The sequence below is a fragment of the Strix aluco genome, chromosome 1 (genome assembly GCF_031877795.1).
Source record: "Strix aluco isolate bStrAlu1 chromosome 1, bStrAlu1.hap1, whole genome shotgun sequence".
Classification (NCBI taxonomy): Eukaryota; Metazoa; Chordata; class Aves; order Strigiformes; family Strigidae; genus Strix; species Strix aluco.
Genome location: NC_133931.1, coordinates 38,396,191 through 38,412,088, shown reverse-complemented (window position 1 = coordinate 38,412,088; position 15,898 = coordinate 38,396,191). Strand labels below are relative to the sequence as shown.

At 43.8% G+C, this 15,898-nt stretch overlaps 1 protein-coding gene across 8 annotated transcripts in view; it reads left to right on the top strand.

Moving 5' to 3' along the window:
• The first annotated feature begins 2,509 nt into the window (after positions 1-2,509).
• Positions 2,510-15,898, top strand: part of TRIM55 (tripartite motif containing 55) — a 40,125-nt gene continuing 26,736 nt past the window's right edge. For 3 of the 8 annotated variants that reach the window (XM_074818025.1, XM_074818033.1, XM_074818016.1), the window contains exons 1-4: positions 2,514-2,837; positions 3,259-3,431; positions 11,105-11,270; positions 12,997-13,092. In XM_074818025.1, coding sequence (XP_074674126.1) covers positions 2,649-2,837; positions 3,259-3,431; positions 11,105-11,270; positions 12,997-13,092 — 624 coding nt within the window. In that variant the 5' untranslated portion in view covers positions 2,514-2,648. Of the gene's footprint in view, positions 2,838-3,253; positions 3,432-11,104; positions 11,271-12,996; positions 13,093-15,898 lie in introns of all 8 variants that reach the window. The other 5 variants (XM_074818007.1, XM_074818024.1, XM_074818023.1 and 2 more) reach the window with 5 other exon arrangements.

Below are 15,898 nucleotides of genomic sequence, written 5' to 3'. Positions count from 1 at the left end.
ACCAGCTGCAGGACCATCCTGTGGCTCCGCAGCCTCTCGGGCTTTGCTCTTCTCTTCCTCCTTGTTGCAGTACAGCTGTACAACTTGTGGCTTTCCTGGCACTTCTCATCCAGCCTTCACAAGCATGGCTGAGCCTCCACAGTCCCTTACCATGCAATTACTGCTGTGGTTCGTAATACTTTGACAGAAAAACCTGTACTAATTTTTCACATGTCTGAACTACATATTCCTGCCAGAAAAATATTTCAGCTTAGGCCTCGCTGCAGAAGGTGGGTTTATCTTTGTTTTGTCCGTTCCTTTTTGTGGTTATGCTGTTTATTATCTGTTCCGTATTAGCATGCTTCAGCACACAGAAAACCAGCAGCAGACTCTCCCTCACCTTGTGGCCATCAGATGTCCTCTGCAGATGAATCAGGTGTCACACTCAGCCTGTTAACAGAAGGTTTTTGTGGGCTACATCAGGTAAGTATAAATTCACCAGAATTACATCCCAGAGGCATATTACAACCTGAGAGATGCCTCAGTTCATTGTCCAAAGGGCCATCACAGCAGCAAAATCCCCCAGCTTTTTTCCATACTGTGAACACCCCCTTCCATACCTCACTGTATGCAGGTGTTCCTGTGGACTGACATTTCTAACCTTCAGCTTTTCCTCACAGAATTTCTCTGTTTCTGCCTGTGGAAGTGCCTGCCTTGCCAGGCAAGGACGACTTTTCTCATCTAATTCAAAGCCCCTTATTAAAGCAGGTTTTGAAGTGCAAGGGGCAGCTGACTCAGAGTTAGGAGGATAGGAATGAGGCGTTCAAATTCCTCCAGATGCGAAAGTCACCTCTGACCTGGCCACGGAGGGGAGGGGAAGAAGAGAAATATCTCTGGTTGCTGCCAGGAAAGGCTCCCCGCCAGCCCTGCCAAAGTCCCAGCTGTCCGTGGCTCAGCTGCCGGAGCCACTTCTCCCACTTGGCTCTGGGCTCTTGTCTGCACCAGGCAGTCGAAGCAAAGGTGTGATTTCAAACGGATTTAACTAAACTAGCACAAATTTCCCATGAATACAAGATTTCAGATAAATCTATTTGGTTTTATGTGACTGCTGCCAAATGTGTATGTTTACATAGGGAAAAGTCCAGCTCTATGGACTGCAAATGGGTGCAGGATTTCACTCAAACACTTAAAAAGTATGCGACGCATTGAAAATAAAACAGCCAATCATACATTTAATGTAATTCATTGCCATTACATGCAGAGAATAGTATTAATTTTAATACGGAAATCAATGAAAACCTTCACTTTTATGTTTCCCTGAAGCGCAGAGTTTCCAAACTGGTGTTGCATGCGGATAAAGGGCCCTGCTTTGCACTCGGGGTCTGTCCCTGGACACATAGGGGACTCACTCAGCTGCTCTACAGCATATTTCAGATGCAAGTCTTGAGGTAGAGCTTTCTATAAGACATTTAGCATAGAGAGTATTGTAGTTATTGATTAAAAGAGAAGACAATATTCTCATTACATGTACAGTACAGTGGCAAAGTGATTTTATACAGTACATGCAGGTACTTTGGCTTAAATTTGAGGATGAGATATTTATTACTCGTACAGTTGTGTGATAAATTATTGGCAAGTAGAAGCACAGATGGCTTTCCCTTAAGATCAGGCATCACATGCCACAAATTATCTGGGAAATTGTCATTTTAAAAATAACTCTGGAACAAGTGCCAAGCTGAGAGGGATATCAGTGTCTAATAAACAGATATAAACAGAGCAGTGCCCAAAACTAAAATATATTTGAATTAAACTATGCAGAGAGAGAGCATATACAATTAGCACCTATTCTCTAGCAGTACAAATGAAAGCTTTTCATACTGTATTTCTTCTGTCTCTTTCTCATCAGAAAATTCAAATAATGTTTTTAGTGCATATTTAAGCCGCTGGGGAGTTAATGGCTTGAATAGTCATGTTAGATTCTTATGTTACAGCTCCTAAAAAAATCATACCGGAAGAAACTTAAGCACAGTTATAGGCAGGCAATTTTTTTTTTAACTGGTTTTCAAGGTGGTGACATGTTTATTCCCTGATGTGGCTGAGCTCCGGCGCAGCCATCGTTCCTATTGTCTTCTTCAGCAACCATGTGTGCTTCACACCTTGGAAAGGCAAGATCCTGGGCCCTGCCAAAACACACAGGCAAAGTTCCATCCTGCATCTCACGGCTACGGCTGCTTGCTCAAAACAGAGTATTTATTAGGCTGCAGCATGTGGCTGCGCAAATTAGGGCAGCCCTACACTCTCCACCGCCGTGCAGAGATAAGAGCAGGGAGCAGGTCGCATTTGCTTATCTCTCGCCCTCCTCCTTGAGGGGTGAAGGCTGCCATGTGTGAGTGAGGAGAGCCAGGGCCCCGCCGGTCGCCCCCCCCGTCCCCCCACCAGCCGTCACCTGTCCCAGCCTGTCCTCTCCTCACGCGCTTATATGGGCACGGCAGGATGGCATCTTGTGACGCCGTGCTGCTAAAAACAGCCCCGGCTCCCTTCAGACCCTCGTTTAAACAATGTCCTCCAGCCAGAGCAACCCAGAGAGCCTCTGATCGCAGCACAGCCTTGGACTTATTTCAAAGGAAATTAACCCGGAAACCGCTCCGTGAGGCCGTGATCCTGAGCGTATGCCCCTGGAAAAGCTAGGGATGAGCACCTCTCTGAACTACAAGTCCTTCTCCAAAGAGCAGCAAACCATGGATAACCTGGAGAAACAGCTGATTTGCCCCATCTGCTTGGAGATGTTCACCAAGCCTGTGGTCATCCTGCCCTGCCAGCACAACCTCTGTCGGAAATGTGCCAGTGACATTTTCCAGGTAGGTTTCTTCCCACAGAAAGCACTGGCTGAAATGAATGGAAAAGCAGAATATTTTACATGTTTTGGTTGATTGCTTTTGACAGTCAGTAAGGGGGGGAATGGCAGGGGATGGGAATGGGACATGGGTAGTCATCTAAAGCAGAAGTTGAGTGTCCCCGAGGGCCATGGTTGAGCCCACAGCAGACTAAAAGTGTCACCTGTTAGCTGCGGGGACATAGCCACATGCGTGAGCTGAGGAACTGGCTTCTCACCCAGCAGTTGCCAGGTGCTTTCCTGGGGGTGACTCGTTGGAGCTACCCTCTCCTTGGGCATACTGACAGTTTCCTATAAGCATGTTTTTGCCCCAGTGCTTTTGAAAGAGGTTTTCATGGTTTTGCATGACCTTACTCACCTCTCCTTGTGCTGCTTGGCAAGAGCAGGCCTCCAACCCCTACCTGCCGACCAGGGGAGGCACAACTGTGGCGTCGGGAGGCCGCTTTCGCTGTCCCTCCTGCAGGCATGAAGTGGTCCTCGACCGGCATGGCGTCTACGGGCTGCAGAGGAACCTGCTGGTAGAGAACATCATTGACATCTACAAGCAGGAGTCCACAAGGTAACAAGTGAATGTGTGCCCTTCGGAGGTTTGCCACAAAAGCAGATATGGCTTAGGAGGCTGCTGGCCATTGGTCTTTCCATTTGGCGCACGTGAGGTTGATTTAGTTTTCTCTCTTGGAAATGCGGAAAGGGATCATGCTGCCATGCATACCTCTCTGTTTGCTGTGCAATGAAGTCAGCTCTCACCGAGCACAGAAAACTGTATCCAAATAGATGCTGGATTTCCCTGCTTCCACTTATAGCAGAGGATTGTGCCACACTTATTCACATGAGCAGCACTTACCCATGCTAGCAAATCCCTTGAGGTCAACATGGCTACTCACATGAATAAGGGGAAGGTAGCTAGGTTCACATCATTTATTTTAAAAAGAGTTCAGATGATTCTTATTCGTCTTTAACCTGTGTGTTCTCATGCTGAAGAAGGGTAAGAAATTTCAAGTCTTGTTAGAAAATCCTGAGGGACAAACAGTGCAAACAAAACAAAAACTAGATTTCACACAGAAGACATCCTGCATTGTAATGTCAAATCAAAACTCAGTAAAAAAAATCTAAATTCCTGTCAGCTTGGCATGTGAACTCATGAAATCAAGTCTTATTTAGGACTCCATAAAAGAGAAGGAATAGCCAGAAATAATATGTATCAGTGCTGTGTGGCTGTGCACAAGAATCAGGACCTCACGGCAGAGAAATTAGTTCATCCTAAAAAGTAAGATTACTCCTGAATGTTAATCGCCTGCATTGGATGCATGATGGATCCAGCAATAGAAATGTTGCATTCTCATCTTCCATTCCCTGGGATGGGTCGGACGTATTGTACCACCGTGGGGAACTTAGTAGGGGGAACATAAGCCTGGCCCCAGGCCACCAGGCAAGCAGCTCTCACCAGGGGAAGCTGCCTTTTGTCACCAGTGTGTATCCGTAGGGCCAGTTTTGTATGGCAAGGTGTTTTGTACACAACCATGGGAGCCCAGTGCCTGGGATGGCTTAGGGCACTTCTACTCTTCTCCGGCAGAGGACAGTCACCAGCACAGCGAACGTTTCGGAGCCTGATGGTAGCTTTGGCTACTCTCAGCTGTTTGAATCCCTTTGGGGACTGTTGTAGCTGGGCATAGGTCGAAGCTCCAAAGCGTCAGAGAACACAAAGGTGGCTTAAAACTGTCCTTTCTGCTGCCCTCCGTGCTCAGTGCCAAGGGAAGGTCAGCTACCCTTGTGTGTGTCATTGATACCCAAATATTATTTTAGTCAGGAAAATCTTGGAGGAAATGAATCAGCAAAGCTAATAGTGGTGGAGTTTACTTTTGACCAAATAAGCTGGACATGTGTGGTCTCATGTCTTTCTTAGTCTGGGGTTTTTTTTCAGCTCACAGTTGTATTTAACTTAAAAAATAATGAAATACAGCTCCTTTTCCCATGTAGTTAATGGGAAATTGGAACAAAATTCAGTTAAACAGAAATGTAAGAGATTTAGTAGATTTTTAAAAATTTCGTGAAAGTAAAACACATGATGAATAAAAGGGGAGAATAGAAAAAAAAATACAGATATGAACATATATTTGCTAAGATATTTGTCCAAAAGGTTCATTTATTTAATCTGTTAAGGTGCTTACTTAACCTTCACGTATGTCCTTAGAATGAAAGTTATCGTCAGGGTTACGTAGCAGCAGCAATGCATAGCAGCATTATCTAAGCTATTTGGCACTTTGCAGGCCTCAGCTGCTTATCTGTTTCTGCCTAACAGTTCCTCAGGCTCCCATGAGAGTGTGAGCAAGATCTGCCATGGCTTTACCCTATACTGTCCCACTGAACAAAAAAGTCAAGGGAAATCAAGTCTTCTCCACTTCTTCCTTTTGTACCAGTCTCTTCCAAACTGAGGGCTGGGATCTGGCAGAGGTACGTGAGAGGAAGGGTGAGATCTGACCTTTGCCTCCTTGATTCTTGCCAAGATGACCCTTCAAAATGGCAGCACCTGAGATTTCCAGACAGGAGCCTCTTCCCCTCGAGTCATCCTGTGGGTATAATTCACCATAACTGTGTGTGCCAGAGTAATGCCAGCTCCCGGCTGCATTTCACATGAACTTAGGAGAGTGAGGAGAATTCAGCTAGGGAACAAGCTTTGTCTCCTGCTTAGGAAAAAATAATTTATTTCAAAAATATTTTTTAAAATTTGAGTTTCTATTTGGATTAAGGAACTGGGTTTTTTTAAATAAAAGCTGGGGCAGGAGCTGGGCTATGGGGTTGGGAGGGTCTGCCCAAGCCCTCACATGCAGCCCCTCCTATTTCTAAAAATCACATCATATGGTCTTTTATCCCATTGCTCATCAAATTCCAGCTGATGGCAGCGTAGCCTGTTGCCTAATTTAGAATCTATTAGCAACACAAGAAAAGAAATCTTCAAGCAGGACGTGGCTCCTACAAAGCTTTAAAGGACGGCAAAGGACTGAACTCAGTGGAAATAGAGTTGGCTAAAATATTAAACCAATCTTTGAAAGTCTGTAGGCCACTGATTACCTGAACTATCTGAGGAACATCAGGGTGCCTGCTGCCACTAGGAAAAGGTAGCAACAGGAGTGTGTGACTTCTCACAAGCTCTGGCAGCCTCTAACAAGCTCGGCTGGCTATTCCTGATCAAAAGGTGCTTTGGGCTTTGTTACCATCTGAAACCTGATCAGGGAGGGTCGAGTGCTCTTTCTGCCTCGCACCTACCAGAGAGAGCCCTAGGTACAGGCTGTCCCTGTAGCCCCGAGCACAGATAGAGCAGTGCGTGCAGCTGCATGCACAGCAGGGACCAGTAGCTGTGTTGAGAGCACAGTGCATGGGCTCTGTGACAGTGGTGACATGCTGCAGGACAGGGTAGCCAGCACTGCCAGGAGCAGCTATCCTTGACACCTCAGAGGCCTCAGCCAGAGCTCCCAAGAGAGGACATGGCTCTCCAGGACAGGCTGCAGGGATTCCTGGTCATCTCAGATAGGCTGGGCCAGGGAGATGGGCTCCCTGCTCACAGGTCGCCAAGCAAGGCAGCTGCAGGGGGACCCCTGCAGACTACCCATCAAAAGAGATGAGGAAAGAGATCACCTGGATCTTCTCCAACTCCCCATGGAGACAAAGCCCCAAACTCACCTGCACCAATGGTTTTCTTGGGCCAGGCATTCACAATAGTAGTAGTGTAATGGAGCTGCAGGAATCCCTATGTCCATATGATCTTTTGTGGTGTTCTCATTTTTCAAGCCCCATTTCTACTCTGGGTACTGATGGGCTTTTCACTGCTTTTGGCAGAGTCCATCATTGTGGTTGATTTTTAAGGACCAGCTCCTTCAAGCTCAAGAATGGTCTATCCCCAAACACAGGAACTCAAGCAATGGTGGCAGAATACCTGTGTTAATTAAGAGGGAGCTCCTGATAAAAATAAAACATTAAAAAAGAAGCAAAAAGAAGGTGGACAGGTGACTCGGGAATATTTTGAGACACTGTACAAACATGTATGGATGAAGTTAGGAAAGCCAAAGCCCACTTGGACCTGAATCTGGTGAGGGACATGAAGGCTAAGAAGAGCTTCTTACAGGTACATTGGCAGCAAAAGGAAGATTAGGGAAAGTGGGGGTCCACTGCTAAATGAAGCAGGGGCTCCTGTGACAAAGGACATAGAAAAGGCCAAGGTACTCAATGCCTTCTTCACTTTGGTCTTTACAGGTAAGATAAGTCTTCAGGAATCCCAGGCCCCCAAGACCAGCAGGAAAGTCTAGAGCAAGGAATTTACCTTCAGTGGAGGGGGATCGGGTTAGGGAATATTAAAAAAACCTGGACATCCTGATGGGATGCACCCATGAGTGGTGAGGGAGCTGGCTGATGTCATTGCAAGGCCACTCTCAATAACCCTTGAAAGGTCGCAGTAACCAGGATAGTTTCCTGAGGACCAGATTGACTGGAAGAAAGCAAATGTTTCTCCAGTCTTCAAGAAGTGCAAGGAGGAGAATCCAAAGAACTGCAGGCTAGTCATCCTCACACTGGTCCCTGGAAAGTTGTTCAGGCAAACCCTCTTGGAAATCATTTTCAAACATAAAAAAGACAAGAAGGTGATTAGAAATATTCATAATGGATTTATGAATGGGAAATCAGCCTGACCAACCTGATAGCCTTTTATAGTGAGATATCTAACTCAGTGAATGAGAGGAGAGCGGTGCATGTTGTTTACCTAGACTTTTGACACTGTCTCCTGGAACATCTTTATTGACAAACTGATGAAATAAGGTCTAGAGTGGACAGTGGGCAGTGAAATGGACTGAAAACTGGCTGAACTGCTAGACTCAAAGGGTCATGGTGAACAGCATGAGGTTAGGGGGAGGCCAGTCATTAGTGGTGTATGCCCGAGATTGATACTGGAGCCAGTACAATTTAACCTCATATGGTCATACAGATTCTCTCCATTTCATGACCAAGTGCAGGCACTAGGTGATGTGATGGTACGGGAATGGCTACAGCTATCTTAGGGTCCTCAGTAAAAATACTATCAAAGTTGGATTTATAGAAATAGAATTCAAATAGAAACCTTTCTGGATTTGTAAAAATCCTGAGGAATACATGTCTTCTAACTAAACAGCAGTTTTCCTAAGGTCTTACTATGTCCTTAAATAAAGTGTGCTCCTTTATGTGCCCAGCAACTTTGCATTTCCTCACCAAATCTCAGAATCACAGAATGACTCTGGAGGTTATCTGGTCCAACCCCCCAGCTCAAGCAGGGCCACCCAGAGCCAGGTGCCCAGGACTATGTCCATATGGCATTTGAGTATCTCCAAGAAAGCAGACTTCACAACATTTCTGGGCAATCTGTGCCAGTGCTCAGTCACCCTCACAGTGAAAAGCTGTTTCCCGATGTTCAGAGGGAACCTCCTGTGTTTCAGTTTATGCCCACTGCCTCTGGTCCTGGCATTGGGCACCTCTGAAAAGAACCTGGCTCCATCCTTGTTATATCCTCCATTCAGGTATTTACATACCTGAAAGTATTGATAAGATCAAGGTTATTGTTAAGATCCCCCTGAACCGTCCTCCCAGCTCTCTCAGCTTCTCCTCACAGAAGAGATGCTCTAGACCCTTAATCATCTTCAGGGCCCTCTGCTGGGGTCTCTCATTGTCTCTTGTGTACTGGGGAGCCCAGAACTGAACCCAGTACTCCGGAGGTGGCCTTCCAGTGCTGAGAATTCTCCTCTCCATAAAACATGCACAACGCTCCGCACATTAAGGTCCAAACCCAATTTTAATGGAAAAGAATAAGCCAGTAGCAGTCAAACACAGGGTTAGCACCTCAAAGAGCAATCAGAGAACAAAGGCACAAAGCTATTAGGCTACTTCAGCAACCTGTTGCTCCTTTGGTTACAGTCACATCTCTGATGAACCTTTTCTTCTACTAAAGCCATGCTGTCATTTTCCTATCGGCTACTCCTTAATCTCCTGTTTCAGGAGCAGCCACATTTTAAATTTAAGAGGTTGTGTTTCAGCCTTTTGTACATGAACACAGACCTAGAGGATCCCCTCTGAAATCAGGGAATGTTGTGCTAAAAATCTCTCATTTTGCACAGCCTAGGAAGGAGACTGTAGATCTGTTTACTTCTAGTATTCTGTCACTGTCTTCAGGGCCCCACTAGTTCAGGGAGTTCTGCCAGGTTTCTTCCAGCTCTTCGCGGCATCTTTGAAGGTTGGCTACTTCTGGCTGAACTTGCTTGACACTGTTGCTTTTTTGCCCTGTGCGATGTGTCTTTCATGCTAGTGGCACCATTCCAGTGTCAGATAACATTCTAGTAGTTTCTGGTTCTGGTCTATTTGCAGAAAGAGCAGCTATTTCAGGCTTAATTAATCACTTTGAAATTCATTGTCTGTTATTGCCCTCACATTGCGGGCCCTCCCACTGGTGCACTATAACATGAATATATTAGGGGCTGTTTGCAGTCATGTGCAAACAATGTAAAGCATTTTTTATAGTGGAGACACACCTCTTTTCATTAGCATTGAAATGATGCTGGATTTAACACACCGAGTGCCTTATGGAAATCTGACCCAAATAATACAGACTTTCTTGAGAAGTGTCCATCTTGTTTTATTCTGGTATGTCGTGTCATATTGCAGATTACAGATTATCCTTATGAACCCTTTAAATTCTAGTGCCCTCTTGAAATTAAAAAATATGAATGCATGAGACATTTTCTTTGTTGCTTAATCTTTTTTTAAATGCATCTAATTGATCACATTCCATTCCCTTCAGAAGAGAAAACCTGTACTTTGTCATTAAAAAATGTCATGTTCACTCTAACAAACTGTATGGAAAAACTCTACTGTAATATAATCTAAAATAATGATTTTTCCATTCATTTTTAACCTTGAATAGAATGACCAGTTGCCTTCTTACTACAGAGCTCTGTAGAATGGCTTTAAAAAAATGTTTCCATGCAATTCCATTAAATTCTATGGTTTGGGAAAATATTTTCTATCTAATGATGAAAAGATATATTTCTATGATGCCATTGCTCCACCTGTTACAGATAAGTCATAATTCTTTCCAAATGGTAGCAGAAGGGAATAATGGCTTATGTTGGAAATATTTAACATTGTCACAGTAGGAGTGGCAAACTTCAGAGGCTTGAACCTCCAGTCACACTCCCTCCGTCAATCTACTGACCCTGTCCTCTGGTACCACATCCTCACACACTCACATGCTTGCCACAGATGTGCTCAGGGTGGTAAGCCTAAAGTGTGGACTAAGAAAAGCACCAGCCTGCCCACGCGGACTGGACCAGAGCTTTCATTTACACTGGGAACATCAGTTAAGTGGCTCATTTGAAGGAAGATACAGCTAAAGTAGTTCCTAAAATATCAGGGATTGACTTGTGTGCATATGGCTAAAGCATTTTGGTGAAGAGAAGATCAGGACTGAGCTATAGTCTGGTGACAGTTCCTGGCTCAGCACAAGAGAGGAACGCTTCTTGTGTGTCCCATGCCCTTGGTGATGAGTACAGTTGAGTTACCTATTGTTAAAAAGTTTGACACTGTACAAGCTAGACATGTGCCACCCAGCTAAAATTAATTTGTGTGAGACCTTATTTTGGTTGCTGGCCTAGTGTTAAAGGCTGTAAGGACCCAGTCCTGTTTGATATTGACAGTCCTGACCTGGGCCTCACAAAGCTCATCAGCAGAGATAAAGAGGTAAGGGCATATAGGTCCATAAATACCTACAACTCTTGCTTCAAATTAGTCCCCTGCATAAGAGCTTTGCTGCCTTAAGGCTAAGGGCCCAGCATTTTGCATGATGAACTCAAAAGAAATTACGTATGTTTCATATTTCAGACAGATGTTAGATAACATGCTAATTAAAGTACACGAGTAGTCTGAGATGAGTCTTAGTGAGGTTATTTACATTTTTAAATATGAGCAAGGGTTCAGTCACACACACAGCTGGAATCCCTGTATGAAGTCATGTTGCTATATTGTCATCCTGTTGTGTCAGGACATTAAGCTGTACCGCTGTCTGTTTAGTCATCCTGTGTGGCAGGTTAAAGTCCACGTTGCGTATTCAGGTCAGCCTTGGACACTGCTATATGAATGTACCACATTGCAGCTGGTACACTAAGTGTTGTCATCACAAACTCATTAGCGCCAAGTTTATTTTAAACTTGTTTTCTTTTGCAGACCCGAAAGGAAGTGTGACCAGCCAATGTGTGAAGAGCACGAAGATGAGAGAATTAATATCTATTGTTTGAACTGTGAAATGCCCACTTGCTCCTTGTGCAAAGTCTTTGGTGCCCATAAAGACTGTCAAGTTGCTCCTCTCACAAATGTTTACCAGCGACAGAAGGTAAGTATCTTTTTGTATCTCATAGTCCTCCCAGCAACTGACAGGACCACTGACAGAAAAGTATTCCCATGGGCTTCCTGTGAGTTTCCAAAGGGGCCTGGTGGTGCCTTTGCCATTTCTGTGTGTGAGTGAAAGGCTCACACAAATCTGTAGTAAATGTCTAGAAACACCAGAAAATAAATTTATGAGAGCCCACACAGAAAGATATTACAGTGTGCCAATTTTTGTCAGTACAGTGAGTAAACATTTTAGGGAGAGTAAACATTTTAGGGAGTGATTTGATGTGAAGCTGAGGATCTCTCTTTTGAGGTTCCTAATCTCTTTTTTTCAGTGATTTTAGACCAGAAAAACAAGTGGGATTTCCAACACATAAACTGGAAAGAGAACAGACCAGTACAAATCAAATAGTCATCTATCAGGCACATCTGCTTTTAAGCATCCCTTTTTTAAGAAAAGTTAAGTGAAAAACCTCTTCCTGCAAGTGAATGAAGGAATATTCAATAGTTGGCAGCACAGGATGTACCTAACATCCTCTGCCCTTGCTGTCACCAGTAAAATACTTGTTTATTTTTAATACAGTATTAATTTAAAACCTGACTCACTGGGTTATCCTCCTGAGATAAACAGCTCATTTTTCTGGAGGGCCTCAGTGGGGCAAGCAATCAGACAGGCCAAGTTTGCAATCCCAGCCTTCAACTTTGTCACACAGATGCTTGTGTGTGGAAACTACAAATGAGAAGTCGCTTTAGGAAAGTAGTTACAAGCATCCTTTTCAATCAAAAAAGGAGGGAGAAGGGGGAGAAGTTTCTTGGACCGAATCCATGCCTCTGATCACTCCCTTTGTAAGCAGTGGTTTCTTTCCCAGAGTGCCTGTGGGAAGGGGCTGTCATGCCCAAGACTGGAGGTGTAACCTGGAGGCTGCAGGATGCATGCATCAAAGGATCCTTTACAAAGCTGTGGAGTCCACAGACACGGTTGCCTCAGTCGTTACAGCTGTGTGCCCAGGGCCCCTCACACTCCCCAGCACCCTCATCAAGTTTCCTAGGGACTATCTTCTCTGTCTCTCCTCTTCTAAGGATACCTCACAGTCATCCCCATCCCCACACTCAGGCTGTTTCCTTCTTCCACTCATTTCGCTCATGTCAGTGGCTCAGCCTCCACCTTCTCCTTTTCCTTTCTCCCTTCCCCTCTAACCACAGCCCTAGCCCCACTGCCCTCATGCCAGGGGCTCTGTAGCACCCTGGTCCCTCCAGGTCCATGGGCCACCTCTTCTCTCCAGGGCCGAGAGCTACAGTCCTCAGGGAAATACCAGAGTCGCATGGTTAGACCCAGACACTAAAAAAAACCACCCCTCAAGAGACAGGCTTTTCTCTCAACAAACCCAAAGGGAATATTTTGGTCTGTTGAAACATAGCGCTTCAGACAAAAGCATCTAGAAGAACCTCCTAGAACAAAGTGCTTCCTCCTTTCCAAACCACAGTTTCTTCTCCATGAAAAGTTTCAAAACATCGGTGTTTTCATAGTGTTTTGTGAGAAGAAACAAATGTCAAAGAGCTAGTGGGTAACTTGAAGGCAAATTAAGCTGCAATTTTCCTTGGTTCTGGTAGAAAGAAGAGCTAATACCCTGGTATGGCTCATTCATCTCCTGCTCCTCACTGTTAGATGTGCCACCCTGAAGTGGGACAGTGTCTAACACCCTCCTGCTTGCTCTCCACTTACTGCCTAGTCCGAGCTGAGTGATGGCATTGCAGTCCTGGTGGGGAGCAACGACAGAGTGCAAGGGATAGTCACACAGCTGGAGGAGACCTGCAAGACGGTTGAGGTAGGTACCACCTCTTTACATGCAGATATTTCAGTGTGAAGTCATATCTTTTAAACTGCTGGTCATGATAATTCTTTAACAGACCTCACTCTACCCAAATGTATTTCCACATTGTTTTGCTAAACCATTACCTGTGGCCTTGTGCAGTGTCAGCTGTACTGCCTGAACCAAAGGATACATCCTGCTCAGCACCCTGCCTCTGACATTGGCCATGTGGTTGAGGACAAAGAGTAAGGATAATCCATATCAGCACATCATGTTCAGCATTCTTAGTGGCATAGAATACCACTGAAGTTAAAAGCAGATCCACCAAAATGCCATCAACTCCTAGCTCATTTAACATCTAAGATCAGGTTCTAGAGCTGTAAAAGACCAGTATTACTCTAAAGCCTGCATAGTCCTCTGAACAGAGCCTTAGTCTTAGCCACAGGGTAACCACAGCACAGCTCCCAAGTATGTCAGTGAGCTTTGTATTTGGTTGGTTTGCCTTCTGTGCAGAAGTAGGTTTTTAATATACTTATGTTGCCCTTTAAGGACTCTTGTTTTGTTGCTCGTGGGAGAGAGAAGTTTGGGTTCTTACTGGATTTTCTGGTAAAGGTCTTACTCTGACAGAGCAGGAATTAGTTTTGTGTCATTCAATAGCAGAAGTGGCTTTCATTTTCGCCAAGAGGTTTGCTCCAGCAAAGCAAATATAAATATCAGCTCTGACCAATTTGGGCATCACAGAGCAATACGCTGAAAGGAGCTCATGTGAATTGATTTTATGATCAGAGTTTGATGAAGCATCTAGTGAAGGAGTTGCATCCCTTGCAGCCCAATTAGAATTATATTGACCCTTCAGAGCTGGAGCAGAAAAGGGAAGCAGTAGAGAAAAAGAAGTTAATCCAAGATGTATAGATTCTAATTGGTAAGAAAAATGGATTCCATAATCTATGTACACAATTTCCCAAGGCTCCTATTTCCTCAGAGCAAGGAAGAACAGAAAATGTCCAAGCTTGGTTCAAAGAACATAAAGCCATTAGCCCAAGTAAATGAGAGAGCGCATTAGCAGCAGACAGAACTTTGTAGTCAGGATGCCTTCATGTCGCAAGGATGAAATTGGTTGCTATCAGGACTTTGCAGACAGAAACAAGCCTTTCAAGTAGGTTAACTGCAGAAATTTGAATGATACAAAAGCAAAAGCTTATACTCATTTAAGTTGAACCAGCTGAACCAGAAACAAAACTTCAAACATCTAGTCTGAAGTATGGAGAAAACACTGTGCTAAAAATACCTTCATAAATACAACAGTTTCTGAAACTAGCTTCCTCAGAGTCATCCACTCAGTTTAAAGTCTAACCTTTAAACTGGAAGCCCAATCTTTAAAGTCAAAGATTGAAGAAAATAGATCTTAGAGCTTACCTTGCGACTTTCCATGTTACGTTTCAAGCAAATCACATTTCCTACCATACAAGAACTTTGTCTGAATTGACATCAGTTTGTCCTTGAAGATGAAAAGCTATAGCTGGAGTTGAGAAATGTGCACATGGAAATAATGCTTATAATCCAGGATTCTCTTCTCTCTGTTTAACACTTTGCAGAGAACAATAAATATCTGCTTTAGCAGAAAATACATGATCATTTTCCTTTTAGCTGGAGTGAGCAATAGTCTACAGTTCTATATTTAGCTATTGCTCCTATCCAACCCTAAAAACCAGAGAAACAAACAAAAAAATTTATTAATATTGTATAGCTTTTAACTGATTGAAAGGTAGACCAAATTCACATATTATACTGAAAATAAAAAAAGGGAATATAAAATACTAAATAGTGGAAAACAAAAAAAAATAATTAAGTACTGTTTAGCCCTGTAAACAATATGAGTCAAATAATGAAGGAAAAATTACAGTGTTTCTTTCAAATGCTAATAGCGTAGACCAGTCAATACAGATACTTCAGAACAAGCAGTGCGACTCATGTTCAGTGGCAAGGGCTCCTCTTTTTTTTGCTGTAGCCGTGCTTTAAAAAACAAAAAGGCTGAGAACTTTTTAGAATGGAAAGTCATGTATTTGTTAACATTTTCATTACCCAGAATCTGATTAGGGTAATTCCATCAGGCAGAGGCTTCATATGGGAACATTCTATATAGAAAAAGAATATTTCAGAAATATTTCAGTATTTGCAGTTAGGAATATGTTTCATACTCTCACTCTTGAAGTTCACAACTCCGTAATATCTCCTGGCAGGAAATATTATATATTAGAGCTTAGAGATATGGAAGGATCTCTCAGGGCACCCTGCTATCACTGTCTTGCTCTTCTTCCCCTAACATTTGTCCTGTGTCAAATGGCAAAGATAGCACACACCTGTCTTGAAATCAAGGTTGTTTTACAAGTGATCTCAATGGCATTTCAGAGGAGGTCATTGTAGACTAAACCAAAGAGGTGTCTGGAACAAGTGGAAGTGCAGGAAACACTGGGAGAAACATAGAAGAGGAATGAAAGAGAAGAGGAAGATCATTTGATGTCTGAACAATAGAATGACACTTGATTCAAAAGCTTCCTTATCCCCAAGTTATAATTCACTAATGAGGAATTCCTGGGAAGCGGCAAGGACCTCCAGAAGGGCGGGATAAGCCTGCTCCCCCCACCTCCACCCCAAGAGTTTTAAATTAGGATTGCTTGTTTAGCCTAGTCTTCCTCATTAGGTAGCAGAGGTGGATTCTTGGGTCAATGCAATAAGATCTGTATTTGCTCCCCGCCCCTCAATGTAGACTGATTTTTGGCCACACATCCATCTTTGAAAGGCTTTCTCCTTTGAACAATAC